At 43.2% G+C, this 13,701-nt stretch overlaps 1 protein-coding gene across 2 annotated transcripts in view; it reads left to right on the plus strand.

The window, feature by feature from the left end:
- The window catches only part of xpo6 (exportin 6), a 73,241-nt gene that overhangs the window by 24,205 nt on the left and 35,335 nt on the right, over positions 1 to 13,701 (plus strand). For both annotated transcript variants that reach the window (XM_041862472.1, XM_041862473.1), the window contains 2 exons: positions 5,815 to 5,892; positions 6,196 to 6,712. In XM_041862472.1, coding sequence (XP_041718406.1) covers positions 5,815 to 5,892; positions 6,196 to 6,712 — 595 coding nt within the window. The remainder of the gene's footprint in view (positions 1 to 5,814; positions 5,893 to 6,195; positions 6,713 to 13,701) is intronic.

Genomic DNA, 13,701 nt, shown 5'->3' on the forward strand with positions numbered 1-13,701 from the left:
CTCCATGAGGGTGGTATGAGGGCCCGACGTCCACAGGTGGGGGTTGTGCTTACAGCCCAACACCGTGCAGGACATTTGGCATTTGCCAGAGAACACCAAGATTGGCAAATTCGCCACTGGCGCCCTGTGCTCTTCACAGATGAAAGCAGGTTCACACTGTGCACGTGACAGACGTGACAGAGTCTGGAGACGCCGTGGAGAACGTTCTGCTGCCTACAACATCCTCCAGCATGACCGGTTTGGCGGTGGGTCAGTCATTGTGTGGGGTGGCATTTCTTTGGGGGGCCGCACAGCCCTCCATGTGCTCGCCAGAGGTAGCCTGGCTGCCATTAGGTACCAAGATGAGATCCTCAGACCCCTTGTGAGACCATATGCTGGTGTGGTTGGCCCTGGGTTCCTCCTAATGCAAGACAATGCTAGACCTCATGTGGCTGGAGTGTGTCAGCAGTTCCTGCAAGAGGAAGGCATTGATGCTATGGACCGCCCGTTCCCCAGACCTGAATCCAATTGAGCACATCTGGGACATCATGTCTCGCTCCATCCACCAACGCCACGTTGCACCACAGACTGTCCAGGAGTTGGCGGATGCTTTAGTCCAGGTCTGGGAGGAGATCCCTCAGGAGACCATCCGCCACCTCATCAGGAGCATGCCCAGGCGTTGTAGGGAGGTCATACAGGCACGTGAAGGCCACACACACTACTGAGCCTCATTTTGACTTGTTTTAAGGACATTACATCAAAGTTGGATCAGCCTGTAGTGTGGTTTTCCACTTTAATTTTGAGGGTGACTCCAAATCCAGACCTCCATGGGTTGATAAATTTGATTTCCATTGATAATTTTTGTGTGAATTTGTTGTCAGCACATTCAACTATGTAAAGAAAAAAGTATTTAATAAGATTATTTCATTCATTCAGATCTAGGATGTGTTATTTTAGTGTTCCCTTTATTTTTTTGAGCAGTGTATTTAGAAATATTGCTATAGGCCTATTTAACTGCTTTTCACTCACCGCTGCAACTCAACAATCAGCTATTTGGTTGGCTATTTGCCTGGCACGCTGCCCAAATTGCGATCTTAAAACAATCCACAGCTAATTTTTAAAAGAATCTAATGATCCTCTGTGGCCAAATCATGCTCTCTGGGTAACTATTTTGAATTATTTATATTTATGTATAGGCGCGAGTAATTAATAGCTAATTTTGGCAAATTCAATTTACCCCTAGCCTATGCCGACATCAATGTGAAAGTAACCGGTCCATAAAACAGTTGGCCATGAGGCTTACGAGGCCAAGTTCAAATGCCAAGTTCAAATGCCGACATCAAATTCAAAGCAATCGGCGCACTACCTAAACGGCTGACTGGCAAAGCAATCTTTGTCTCTGCTCTTTTGTGAGATAAAGTGGTGCAGGCAGGCAGCTTCTCCCCGAGCGATGCTCAGCATGGTCCTAAAGCCAGCCATTCAATATGCTAAACAGCTGTTGGATTTTAATCGGGATTGGAATGATTTTATTCTACTTTTTCGTTTCTGCATTTTTGGTCTTGAGCTAGGGTATGTAACTCTGCTCAAACATTATAACAAAAGCAATGGGCATGTGCCCTGAATGCCCGTTTTTAAAAAATTTATATTCTCCCTGACTCTAGCTTTTATTTGATTGTTAGTTCTCAGTGGTATTATAAAATATATATTGTGATGTCACGAGAGGCTGTGTCCTGGAGGGACGTTACATCCCCCTGAGGTGGCTGCAAACCCAGACAGCTATGGCTCCATCTGCTGGTATGGTCGGGAACTCCACCCCTCTATGGCCAATCTTCCCACGCAGCTGAAACAAATGAGGAGCTGATGAGCTGAAGGTTTGGGAAGTGAAGAGACACAGTCTCCAAGCTGGGCTCTCTGGAGGACAAGAGTGCTGCACGTCCACTTCCATGAGGAATATAAGGATTTGGAGATACTTACCTTTGGGAAATACTCACCTTTGGATATATGCACCTGTGGAAATACGTGAGAGACATTTGGAAGGACTTTTTGCTGGGTTGGCCACTAGCTGCAACGTGGACTACAGTAAGGCTGGGGAAAAGTTATCTGAGCGAGTGAGAATTATGATTTTGGATGTGGAAGAGACATCCCTGAACTGTTAACCCTTAAAGAGCCACAAGAGAACAGAATTTTGTTATATTTTCGTTAATTTCCCAAGACCTATAATAAATTCCTTGTTTTGTTTGAACCTTGTCTCCTTGCACTACTTGAGCAATCCCGCTGAAAGCTGTGTAGCCTCTCGTGACGTCACAATATATATACAGTTGAAGTTGGAAGTTTACATACACTTGAGTCATTAACTTGTTTTTCAACCACTCCACAAGTTTCTTGTTAACAAACTAATGTTTTGGCAAGTCGGTTAGGACATCTACTTTGTGCATGACACAAGTAATTTTTCCAACAATTGTTTACAGACTGATTATTTCACTTATAATTCACTGTATCACAATTCCAGTGGGTCAGAAGTTTACATACACTAAGTTGACTGTGCCTTTAAACAGCTTGGAAAATTCCAGAATATGATGGCTTTAGAAGCTTCTGATAGGCTAATTGACATAATTTGAGTCAATTGGAGTTGTACCTGTGGATGTATTTCAAGGCCTACCTTGAAAACTCAGTGCCTCTTTGCTTGACATCATGGAAAAAAGAAAAAAAAGGAAATTGTAGACCTCCACAAGTCTGGTTCATCCTTGGGAGCAATTTCCAAACGCCTGAAGGTACCACGTTCATCTGTACAAACAATAGGACGCAAGTATGAACACCATGGGACCACGCAGCCGTCATACCGCTCAGGAAGGAGACGCGTTCTGTCTCCTAGAGATGAACGTACTTTGGTGCGAAAAGTGCAAATCAATCCCAGAACAACAGCAAAGGACCTTGTGAAGATGCTGGAGGAAACGGGTACAACGTATCTATATCCACAGTAAAACGAGTCCTATATCGACATAACCTGAAAGGCTGCTCAGCAAGGAAGAAGCCACTGCTCCAAAACCACCATAAAAAACGCAGAAGAACACCATCCCAACTGTGAAGCACGGGGGTGGCAGCATCATGCTGTGGGGGTGCTTTGCTGCAGGAGGGACTGGTGCACTTCACAAAATAGATGGCATCATGTGGAAGGAAAATTATGTGGATATATTGAAGCAACATCTCAAGACATCAGTCAGGAAGTTAAAGCTTGGTCGCAAATGGGGTCTTCCAAATGGACAATGACCCCAAGCATACTTCCAAAGTTGTGGCAAAATGGCTTAAGGACAACAAAGTCAAAGTATTGGAGTGGCCATCACAAAGCCCTGACCTCAATCCTATAGAAAGTTTGTGGGCAGAACTGAAAAGGTGTGTGCGAGCAAAGGAGACCTACAAACCTGACTCAGTTACACCAGCTCTGTCAGGAGGAATGGGCCAAAATTCACCCAACTTATTGTGGGAAGCTAATGGAAGGCTACCTGAAACATTTTGAACCAAGTTAAACAATTTAAAGGCAATGCTACCAAATACTAATTGAGTGTATGTAAACTTCTGACCCACTGGGAGTGTAATGGAATATATAAAAGCTGAAATAAATCATTCTCTCTACTATTATTCTGACATTTCACATTCTTAAAATAAAGTGGTGATCCTAACTGTCTGCATGCTTTCTATCTGGTTTTGGTGGTTTAAGTTGACACTGAAACAGTTTTTCCATCTGGAAAATTACCACTTAGACAGCCCACCTAAGAATTTTCTCTGTAGAAAAAAAGCGCAAACCAGTTGGTATGGCGTATCGCTGCAGAATGATGTGGTAGCCATGCTGGTTAAGTGTTTCTTGAATTCTAAATAAATCACCAGCAAAGCACCCCCACACCATCCCACCACCTCCTCCATGCTTCACGGTGGGAAACACACATGCGGAGATCATCTGTTCACCTACTCTGCGTCTCACAAAGACACGGCGGTTTGAACCAAGAATCTCAAATTTGGACTCATCAGACCAAAGGACAGATTTGTCCATTGCTCGTGTTTCTTGGCCAAAGCAAGTCTCTTCTTATTATTGGTGTCCTTTTAGCAGTGGTTTCTTTGCAGCAATTCGACCATGAAGGCCTGATTCACGCGGTCTCCTCTGAACAGTTGATGTTGAGATGTGTCTGTGACTTGAACTTTGTGAAGCATTTATTTGGGCTGCAATTTCTGAGGCTGGTAACTAATGAACTTATCCTCTGCAGCAGAGGTAACTCTGGGTCTTCCTTTCCTGTGGTGGTCCTCATGAGGGCCAGTTTCATCATAGCGCTTGATGGTTTTTGCGACTGCACTTGAAGAAACTTTCAAAGTTCTAGAACTTTTACGGATTGACTGACCTTCATGTCTTAAAATAATGATGGACTGTCGTTTCTCTTTGCTTATTTGAGCTGTTCTTGCCATAATATGGACTTGGTCTTTTACCAAATAGGGCTATCTTCTGTATACCCCCCTATTTACATTTTACGTCATTAAGCAGACGCTCTTATCCAGAGCGACTTAGTTAGTGAGTGCATACATTATTTTATATTTTTCATATTGGCCCCCCGTGGGAATCAAACCCACAACCCTGGCGTTGCAAACGCCATGCTCTACCAACTGAGCTACATCCCTGCCGGCCATTCCCTCCCCTACCCTGGACGACGCTGGGCCAATTGTGCGCCGCCCCATGGGTCTCCCGGTCACGGCCGGCTACGACAGAGCCTGGATTCGAACCAGGATCTCTAGTGGCACTGCTAGCACTGCGATGCAGTGCCTTAGACCAACAACACAACTGATTGGCTCAAACGCATTAAGAAGGAATTCCACAAATTAACTTTTACAATGCATTCCAGGTGACTACCTCATGAAGCTGGTTGAGAGAATGCCAGGAGTGTGCAAAGCTGTCATCAAGGCAAAGGGTGGCTACTTTGAAGAATCTCAGATATAAAATATATTTTGATTTGTTTAACACTTTTTTGGTTACTACATGATTCCATATGTGTTATTTCATAGTTTTGATGTCTGCACTATTATTCTACAATGTAGAAAATGGTACACATAAAGAAAAACCCTTGAATGAGTAGGTGTGTCCAAACTTTTGACTGGTACTGTATATTTTTAAAAAATGCGCTCATCTCAGTCAACTAATCCATTGCGGAGGCCTAGACTAAAAGCCAATTTATGCTTGATCCAAAATGTGGTCGGTGGCTCCATATGGAGGGTGTGACGCAATTGCGGAGCCTCCGGCGGCAAGATGAGGCCAAATCGAGCTCCATACCGCATCTCCATGCGCCTCCCAAGTGTTGTAACAATGCGGGGAGCTCTGTATAGCTCCGCGTTGACATGATCGGTTGACGGTAGGTGGGGCCGGTGCATCCTGTATGAACACAAACTCACTTCCTTGACAACATCTTTCACAACAGCTCTGCACTGCTCCGTGAAGCGCAAGAAGTATGACTGCCCTGACTTTTGCAGAGACCGTATCACTGTAAATGCTGCATGGCCAATGCAGACGTCGAATTGACCATGCAGCGCCCAGATGCACAATGCACTTCTCTCTCCAGAATGCGCTCTCTCCCGCCAATTTGTGCACGTTAATTATTTCATAACTTCATTGTGTGAATTGTTTGCGTTTAATTGTTAGTGTGTATCATTTCCCCATTACATACTGTATTTGATACCATTCCACAAATTTTGCTCCAGTCATCTATACTATCCCCCCTCGCTCACTCTGTTCTGTGGGTTCTAATGGTGTGATATGCGCACATCCATAATAACACTTGTCTCTACATTTCTACCCTGCAGGTATCCTGGAGACGATTTGGGATAAGCACAGTGTTACGGCTGCCACCCCCCCTCCCTCTCCCACCTCAGGAGAAAGCGGTGAGAATGTGTGCTGTAAATCAGGGGCCACTTTTCCTTCCAGAAAGTTGTTCACACCCTTCACGGATCTGATTTAGATTGGATAGACTGGCTGTAAGTAGGCGATGCTACTGCTTTCACCCACCCAGTCATCTCAGATCTACAAGGGTAGTGAACAATTGGGGAGGAGAGGAGACAACTGTGCTAAGTGTGTTTGTGAAGGTTGTATGACAATGTGTGTGTATATGAGAGAGGGAGCAGGACTGGGAGAGATTATGTTAACCCGGCCACTCATTTGCCCTCGTCCCCCTTCCCTTTAAGCAGAGTTGCTGGGCAGTCTATTGCAAGGCACCCAGTACTCCAAGCTGCTATCCCAGCCCATCCCAGCACTGGACAATGACAGTGAACAATTGTGCTCCCTAGCTCTGGAGTGTCTGGCCCATCTATTCAGCTGGATCCCCCTTTCTACCAGCATCACCCCTTCCCTCCTCGCCTCTATCTTCCACTTTGCCCGTTTTGGCTGTGACCTGCGGGTCAAGCCCAAGGCCCCTTCCATCTACTCGTCGTCCTCGTCCAATGGTGAGCATGCTCCCCCTACCAATGGCGGAGGTCGGCCCGGGCATCAGACGGGAGGAGTCAGCGGCGGGCAGGCGGACAGGTCGCGGCTGGGAGTGCTGGCCATGACATGCATCAATGAGCTGGTGTCCAAGAACTGTGTGCCGCTGGACTTTGAGGAGTACCTGCTGAGGATGTTTCAGCAGACCTTCTTCCTGCTACAGAGGCTGACAAGGGAGAACAACGCGCATTCCGTCAAGAGCCAGCTGCAGGAGCTAGAAGAGAGGTAGGTTAAATAGAACACATACGGTATACAGTGCCTTCAGAAAGTATTCACACCCCTTGACTTTTTCCACATTTGTTGTTACAAAGTGGGATTAAAATTGATTTAGTTGTCATTTTTTTTCAACGATCTACACAAAATACTCTGTCAAAGTGGAAGAAAGATTCTAACATTTTGTAAATCTTCATTGAAAAAGTATTCAACCCCCCCCCCCGAGTCAATACATGTTAGAATCACATTTGGCAGCGATTACAGCTGTGAGTCTTTCTGGGTAAGTCTAAGAGCTTTCCACACCTGGATTGTGCAACATTTGCCCATTTTATTATTTTCAACATTCTTCAAGCTCTGTGAAATTGGTTGTTGATCATTGCTAGACAACCATTTTCAGGTCTTGCTGTAACTCGGCAACTCAGGAACATTCACTGTCTTCTTGGTAAGCACCTCCAGTGTAGATTTGGCCTTGTGTTTTAGGTTATTATCCTGCTGAAAGGTAAATTAGTCTTCCAGTGTCTGGTGGAAAGCAGACTGAACCAGTGTGTTTGGCTCCATTCCATTGCTTTTTTTATCCTGAAAATCTCCCCAGTCCTTAACGATTACAAGCATACCCATAACGCGACCGGGGGACCCATGGGGCGGCGCACAATTGGCCCAGCGTCGTCCAGGGTAGGGGAGGGAATGGCCGACAGGGATGTAGCTCAGTTGGTAGAGCATGGCGTTTGCAACGCCAGGGTTGTGGGTTCGATTCCCAAGGGGGGCCAGTATGAAAAATAAAAACGAATGTATGCACTCACTAACTGTAAGTCGCTCTGGATAAGAGCGTCTGCTAAATTACTAAAAAAAAAAAATACAAAAAAAAAAAAATGATGCAGCCACCACTATGCTTGAAAATATGGAGAGTGGTAGGTACTCAGGACAAAATGTTAATTGCTTTGCCACATTTATTGCAGTATTACTTAAATGCCTTGTTGCAAACAGGATGCATGTTTAGCAATATTGTTATTCTATACAGGCTCCTTAATTTCACTCTGTCAATTAGGTTAGTATTGTGGAGTAATGTAACTACAATGTTGTTGATCCATCCTCAGCTTTCTCCTATCACAGCCATTGAACTCGAACTGTTTTAAAGTCGCCATTGGCCTCATGGTGAAATCCCTGAGCAGTTTCCTTCCTTTCTGGCAATGGAGTTAAGAAGGACACCTTTATCTTTGTAGTGAGTGGGTGTATTGACTAGGGCAGACCCCATTTAGTCGACTGGTCGATTGTTTGGTTGATAGGCTGTTGGTCAACCGAGATTTCTTTAGTCGTGCAGTCACAATGTTTTTTTTTTCTTTCATGGTGCACAAGACACCTCGCTCCTATCATCTCATTGTTCTTGCTCTCCTTCTTCTTGTTATATTTACAATTGTTATTATGATCATCATTATAATAAAATAAGTAATGTTATCATTAGTAGGCTTTGTATAGTAGCCTTGTATAACCACCATCGAGCTGTAGGCCTAAGAGGGTGTCCTGTTTAGTCTTAATACCGTAACTTACTGAGGCCTATATATTACTATATAGGCTACTGTATCAATCAATCATTCATGAATTCATTCGTTCATGCCATCACACAGCATACGGGACATTTATGTTTTGAAATGCAATCAAGCATTTTAGTTTTAAAATTAAATAACAAAGGAAGCTTTGAATAATTAGCCTAAACAATAAATAAACCGCAATTCACAAATGCATGCAACTCTTTTTAGTCCGCTGTAATAAAGGCTTTATACAGTTGAAGTCGGAAGTTTACATACACTTAGGTTGGAGTCATTAAAACTCGTTTTTCAACCACTGGTAAGTCGGTTAGGTCATCTATTTTGTGCATGACACAAGTATTTTTTCCAACAATTGTTTACAGACAGATTATTTGACTTAATTCACTGAATCACAATTCCAGTGGGTCAGAAGTTTACATACACTAAGTTGACTGTGCCTTTTGTACAGCTTGGAAAATTCCAGAAAATGATGTCATGGCTTTAGAAGCTTCTGATAGGCTAATTGACATCATTTGAGTCAATTGGAGGTGTACCTGTGGATGTATGTCAAGGCCTACCTTCAAACTCAGTGCCTCTTTGCTTGACATCATGGGAAAATCTAAAGAAATCAGCCAAGACCTCCACAAGTCTGGTTCATCCCTGGGAGCAATTTCCAAAAGCCTGAAGGTACCACGTTCATCTGTACAAACAATAGTATGCAAGTATAAACACCATGGGACCACACAGCCGTCATACCGCTCAGGAAGGGGACGCGTTCTGTCTCCTAGAGATGAACGTACTTTGGTGCGAAAAGTGCAAATCAATCCCATAACAGCAAAGGACCTTGTGAAGATGCTGGAGGAAACAGGTACAAAAGTATCTATATCCACAGTAAAACAAGTCCTATATCGACATAACCTGTAAGGCCGCTCAGCAAGGAAGAAGCCACTGCTCCAAATCCGCCATAAAAAAGCCAGACTACGGTTTGCAACTGCACATGGGGACAAAGATTGTACTTTTTGGAGAAATGTCCTCTGGTCTGATGAAACACAAATAGAAACTGTTTGGCCATAATGACCATCGTTATGATTGGAGGAAAAAGGGGGAAATTGTAAGCCGAAGACACCATCCCAACCGTGAAGCACAGGGGTGGCAGCATCATGCTGTGGGGATGCTTTGCTGCAGGAGGTACTGGTGCACTTCACAAAATAGATGGCATCACGAGGAAGGAAAATTATGTGGATATATTGAAGCAACATCTCAAGACATCAGTCAGGAAGTTTAAACCTTGGTCGCAAATGGGTCTTCCAAATGGACAATGACCCCAAGCATACTTCCTAAATTGTGGAAAAATGGCTTAAGGACAACAAAGTCAAGGTATTGGAGTGGCCATCACAAAGCCCGGACCTCATCCTATAGAACATTTGTGGGCAGAACTGAAAAAGCATGTGCGAGCAAGGAGGCCTGCAAACCTGACTCAGTTACACCAGCTCTGTCAGGAGGAATGGGCCAAAATTCACCCAACTTATTGTGGGAAGCTTGTGGAAGGCTACCTGAAACATTTTGAACCAAGTTAAACAATTTAAAGGCAATGCTACCAAATACTAATTGAGTGTATGTAAACTTCTGACCCACTGGGAATGTGATGAAAGAAATAAAAGCTGAAATAAATAATTCTCTCTACTATTATTCTGACATTTCACATTCTTAAAATAAAGTGGTGATCCTAACTGACCTAAAACAGGGAATTCTTACTAGGATTAAATGTCAGGAATTGTGAAAAACTGAGTTTAAATGTATTTGGCTAATGTGTATGTAAACTTCCGACTTCAACTGTATATTATTATTTTTAGAACAGATTCCCTGGTACACTTATACCTAATGGTCAGAAAAAGTATAATATTGTAATCTAACAGCAACTGTTTGGCACACATAATACTTACGCAACACTTGCTCCTATTGCTCCTGTAAGTCGCTCTGGATAAGCGCGTCTGCTAAATGACGTAAATGTAAAATGTAATACCCTCCTTTTTCTTGATCTCCAGTAGTTTCCACAGCTAAGTCAAATGTCTTCCACAGATCTGACTTCCCCTTTCCCTCCTGAGCAACCAGTAAACATTTGCCCGTTTCTTTTTCACATCCTCCGCATCCATTTTGCTGTCGACATTACTGTGTTCTGAGTTTATAACAATTTATTGATGTGATAGGCTATAGGTCAGGCCCTATTGGTCAAAAGCATGCTATGCTTACATGTTTCACGTAAATAGAGCAAGGGTTGAGGGAATAGGGAATGTTTTTCCTAAACAAATTAGGGATTTCGGTAACAGAACTTTTCAGTCAGAAACAAGTAAGAAATTATGTTGCAGCTTCAGCATGAACAGAGCAATAAATAAATAAACAGTGCTGTGATGTGGTGCCTTTTTGCTGCAGTATGGAGCTAGACACACAGGCACTTTTTTTTAACACAGTGTGACCATTGGGCTCTTTCTTGAGTCATTACTGTGTCTTAATTATTTAATCAAACAGTGTGCCTATAGCATCAGCTCAGTGTATTCGGAAAGTATTCAGACGACTTCCCTTTTTCCACATTTTGTTACGTTACAGCCTTATTCTAAAATTGATACAATTATTTGTTTTCCTCAATCTACACACAATACCCCCTAATGACAAAGCGAAAATAAGTTTTTCGAAATGTTTGCAAATGTATTAAAAATAAAAAACAGATACCTTATTTACGTATGTATTCAGACCCTTTGCTATGAGACTCGAAATTGAGCTCAGGTGCATCCTGTTTCCATTGATGATCCTTGAGATGTTTCTACAACTTGATTGGAGTCCACCTGTGGTTAAATTCAATTGATTGGACATTCTTAAATGGAAGAACTTTGGAACCACAAAGACTCTTCCTAGAGCTGGCCGCCTGGCCAAACTGAGCAATCGGGGGTTAAGGGCCTTGGTCAGAGAGGTGACCAAGAACCAGAGGGTCACTCTGACAGAGCTCCAGAGTTCCTCTTTAGAGACGGGAGAACCTTCCAGAAAGACAGCCATCTCTGCAGAACTCCACCAATCAGGCCTTTATGTTAATGTCCAGACAGAAGCCACTCATCAGTAAAAGCCACATGATAGCCCACTTGGAGTTTGCCAAAAGGCACCTCAGACCATGATAAACAAGGTTTTCTGGTCTGATGAAACCAAGATTGAACTCTTTGGCCTGAATGCCAAGCGTCACGTCTAGAGGAAACCTGGGACCATCTCTACGGTGAAGCATGGTGGTGGCAGCATCATGCTGTGGGGATGTTTTTCAGTGGCATGGACTGGGAGACTGGTCAGGATCGAGGGAAAGATGAACGGAGCAAGGTACAGAGAGATCCTTGATGAAAACCTGCTCCAGAGTGCTCAGGACCTCAGACTGGGGCGACGGTTCATCTTCCAACAGGACAACGACCCTAAGCACACAGCAGGAGTGGCTTCGGGACAAGTCTCTGAATGTCCTTGAGTGTCCCAGCCAGAGCCCGGACTTGAACCTGATCGAACATCTCTGGAGAGAGCTTAAAATAGCTGTGCAGCAACGCTTCCCATCCAACCTGACTGAGCTTGAGACGATCTGCATAGAGGAATTGGAGGAACTCCGCAAATACAGGTGTGCCAAGCTTGTAGCGTCATACCCAAGAAGACTCAAGGCTGTAATCGCTGCCAAAGGTGCTTCAACAAAGTACTGAGGAAAGGGTCTGAATACTTATGTTAATGTGATAATTCAGTTTTTTTATAAACTTGCAAACATTTCTAAAAACCAGTTTTTGCTTTGTCATTATGGAGTATTGTGTGTAGATTGATGAGGGGGGGAAAACTATTTAATTAATTTTAGAATAAGGCTGTAACGGAACAAAGTGGAAAAAGTATTTCCGAATGCACTGTATGTAGTTGATTTTATTCAAACACAAAGTTTGTCTGTCTATATATGGAAAAATAAGTTTAAACATTTTGACCAATTGGTCGAAAGAACAGGACGCCTCTCGGGTGACAAAGATTGTTTTTAGTCTGGATCAGTATTGATACACCATCCAAAGTGTAATTAATAACTTCACCATGCTCAAAGGCATATTCAATATAATTTTTACCCATCTACCAATAGGTGCCCTTTGTGAGGTATTGGAAAACCTCCCTTGTCTTTGTGGTTGAATCTGTGTTTGAAATTCGCTGCTTGATCTTACAATTATTTGTATGTATGGGGTACAGAGATGAGGTAGTCATCCCCTTCCTCTGCGGAAGCATAGTTCCCGCTCAGCCCAGTCAAAACTGTTCGCTGCTCTGGCACCCCAATGGTGGAACAAGCTCCCTCACGACGCCAGGACAGCGGAGTCACTCACCACCTTCCGGAGACATTTGAAACCCCACCTCTTTAAGGAATACCTGGGATAGGATAAAGTAATCCTTCTACACCCCCCCAAAAAAAAAATAAAAAAGTGTAAAGTGGTTATCCCACTGGCTATAGGGTGAATGCACCAATTTGTAAGTCGCTCTGGATAAGAGCGTCTGCTAAATGACTAAAATGTAAATGTAAAATGTAAAAATCATGTTAAACACTATTATTGCACACAGTCCATGCAACTTATTATGTGACTTGTTAAGCACATTTTTGCTCCTGAACTTATTTAGGCTTGCCATAACAAATGGGTTGAATACTTAATGAATCAAGACATTTCAGCTTTTCATTTTTAATTAACTTGTAAACATTTTGAAAATCATAATTCCACTTATAGGGTATTGTGTGTAGGCCAGTGACAAATCTCAATTTAATTAATTTTTAATTCAGGCTGTAACACAAAATGTGGAATGAGTCAAGGGGGTTGAATACCTTCTGAAGACAATGTATAGTGTTTCATACAGTCCCTTCGGAAAATATTCAGACCCCTTGACTCTTTCCACATTTTATGTTACAGCCTTATTTTAAAATTAATGAAATAGTTTATTTTTCCCCGTCATCAATCTACACACAATACCCCATAATGACAAAGCAAGAACAGGTTTTTAAAAAACGGAAATATCACAATTACATAAGTATTCAGACCCTTTACTCAGTACTTTGTTGAAGCACCTTTGGCAGCAATTATAGCCTCGAGTCTTCTTGGGTATGACGCTACAAGCTTGACACACCTGTATTTGCGGAGTTCCTCCCATTCTTCTCTTCAGATCCTCTCAAGCTCTGGCAGGTTGGATGGGAAGCATCGCTGTACAGCTATTTTCAGGTCTCTCCAGAGATGTTTGATCAGGTTCAAATCCGGGCTCTGGCTTTGCCACTCAAGGACATTCAGAGACTTGTCCCGAAGCCCTTCCTGCGTTGTCTTTGCTGTGTGCTTAGGGTCGTTGTCTTGTTGGAAGGTGAACCTTCGTCTCAATCTGAGGTGCTGAGCGCTCTGGAGCAGTTTTCATCAAGGATCACGCAGTACTTTGCTCCGTTAATCTTTCCATCGATCCTGA

This window comes from Coregonus clupeaformis, chromosome 35 (genome assembly GCF_020615455.1).
Source record: "Coregonus clupeaformis isolate EN_2021a chromosome 35, ASM2061545v1, whole genome shotgun sequence".
NCBI lineage: Eukaryota > Metazoa > Chordata > Actinopteri > Salmoniformes > Salmonidae > Coregonus > Coregonus clupeaformis.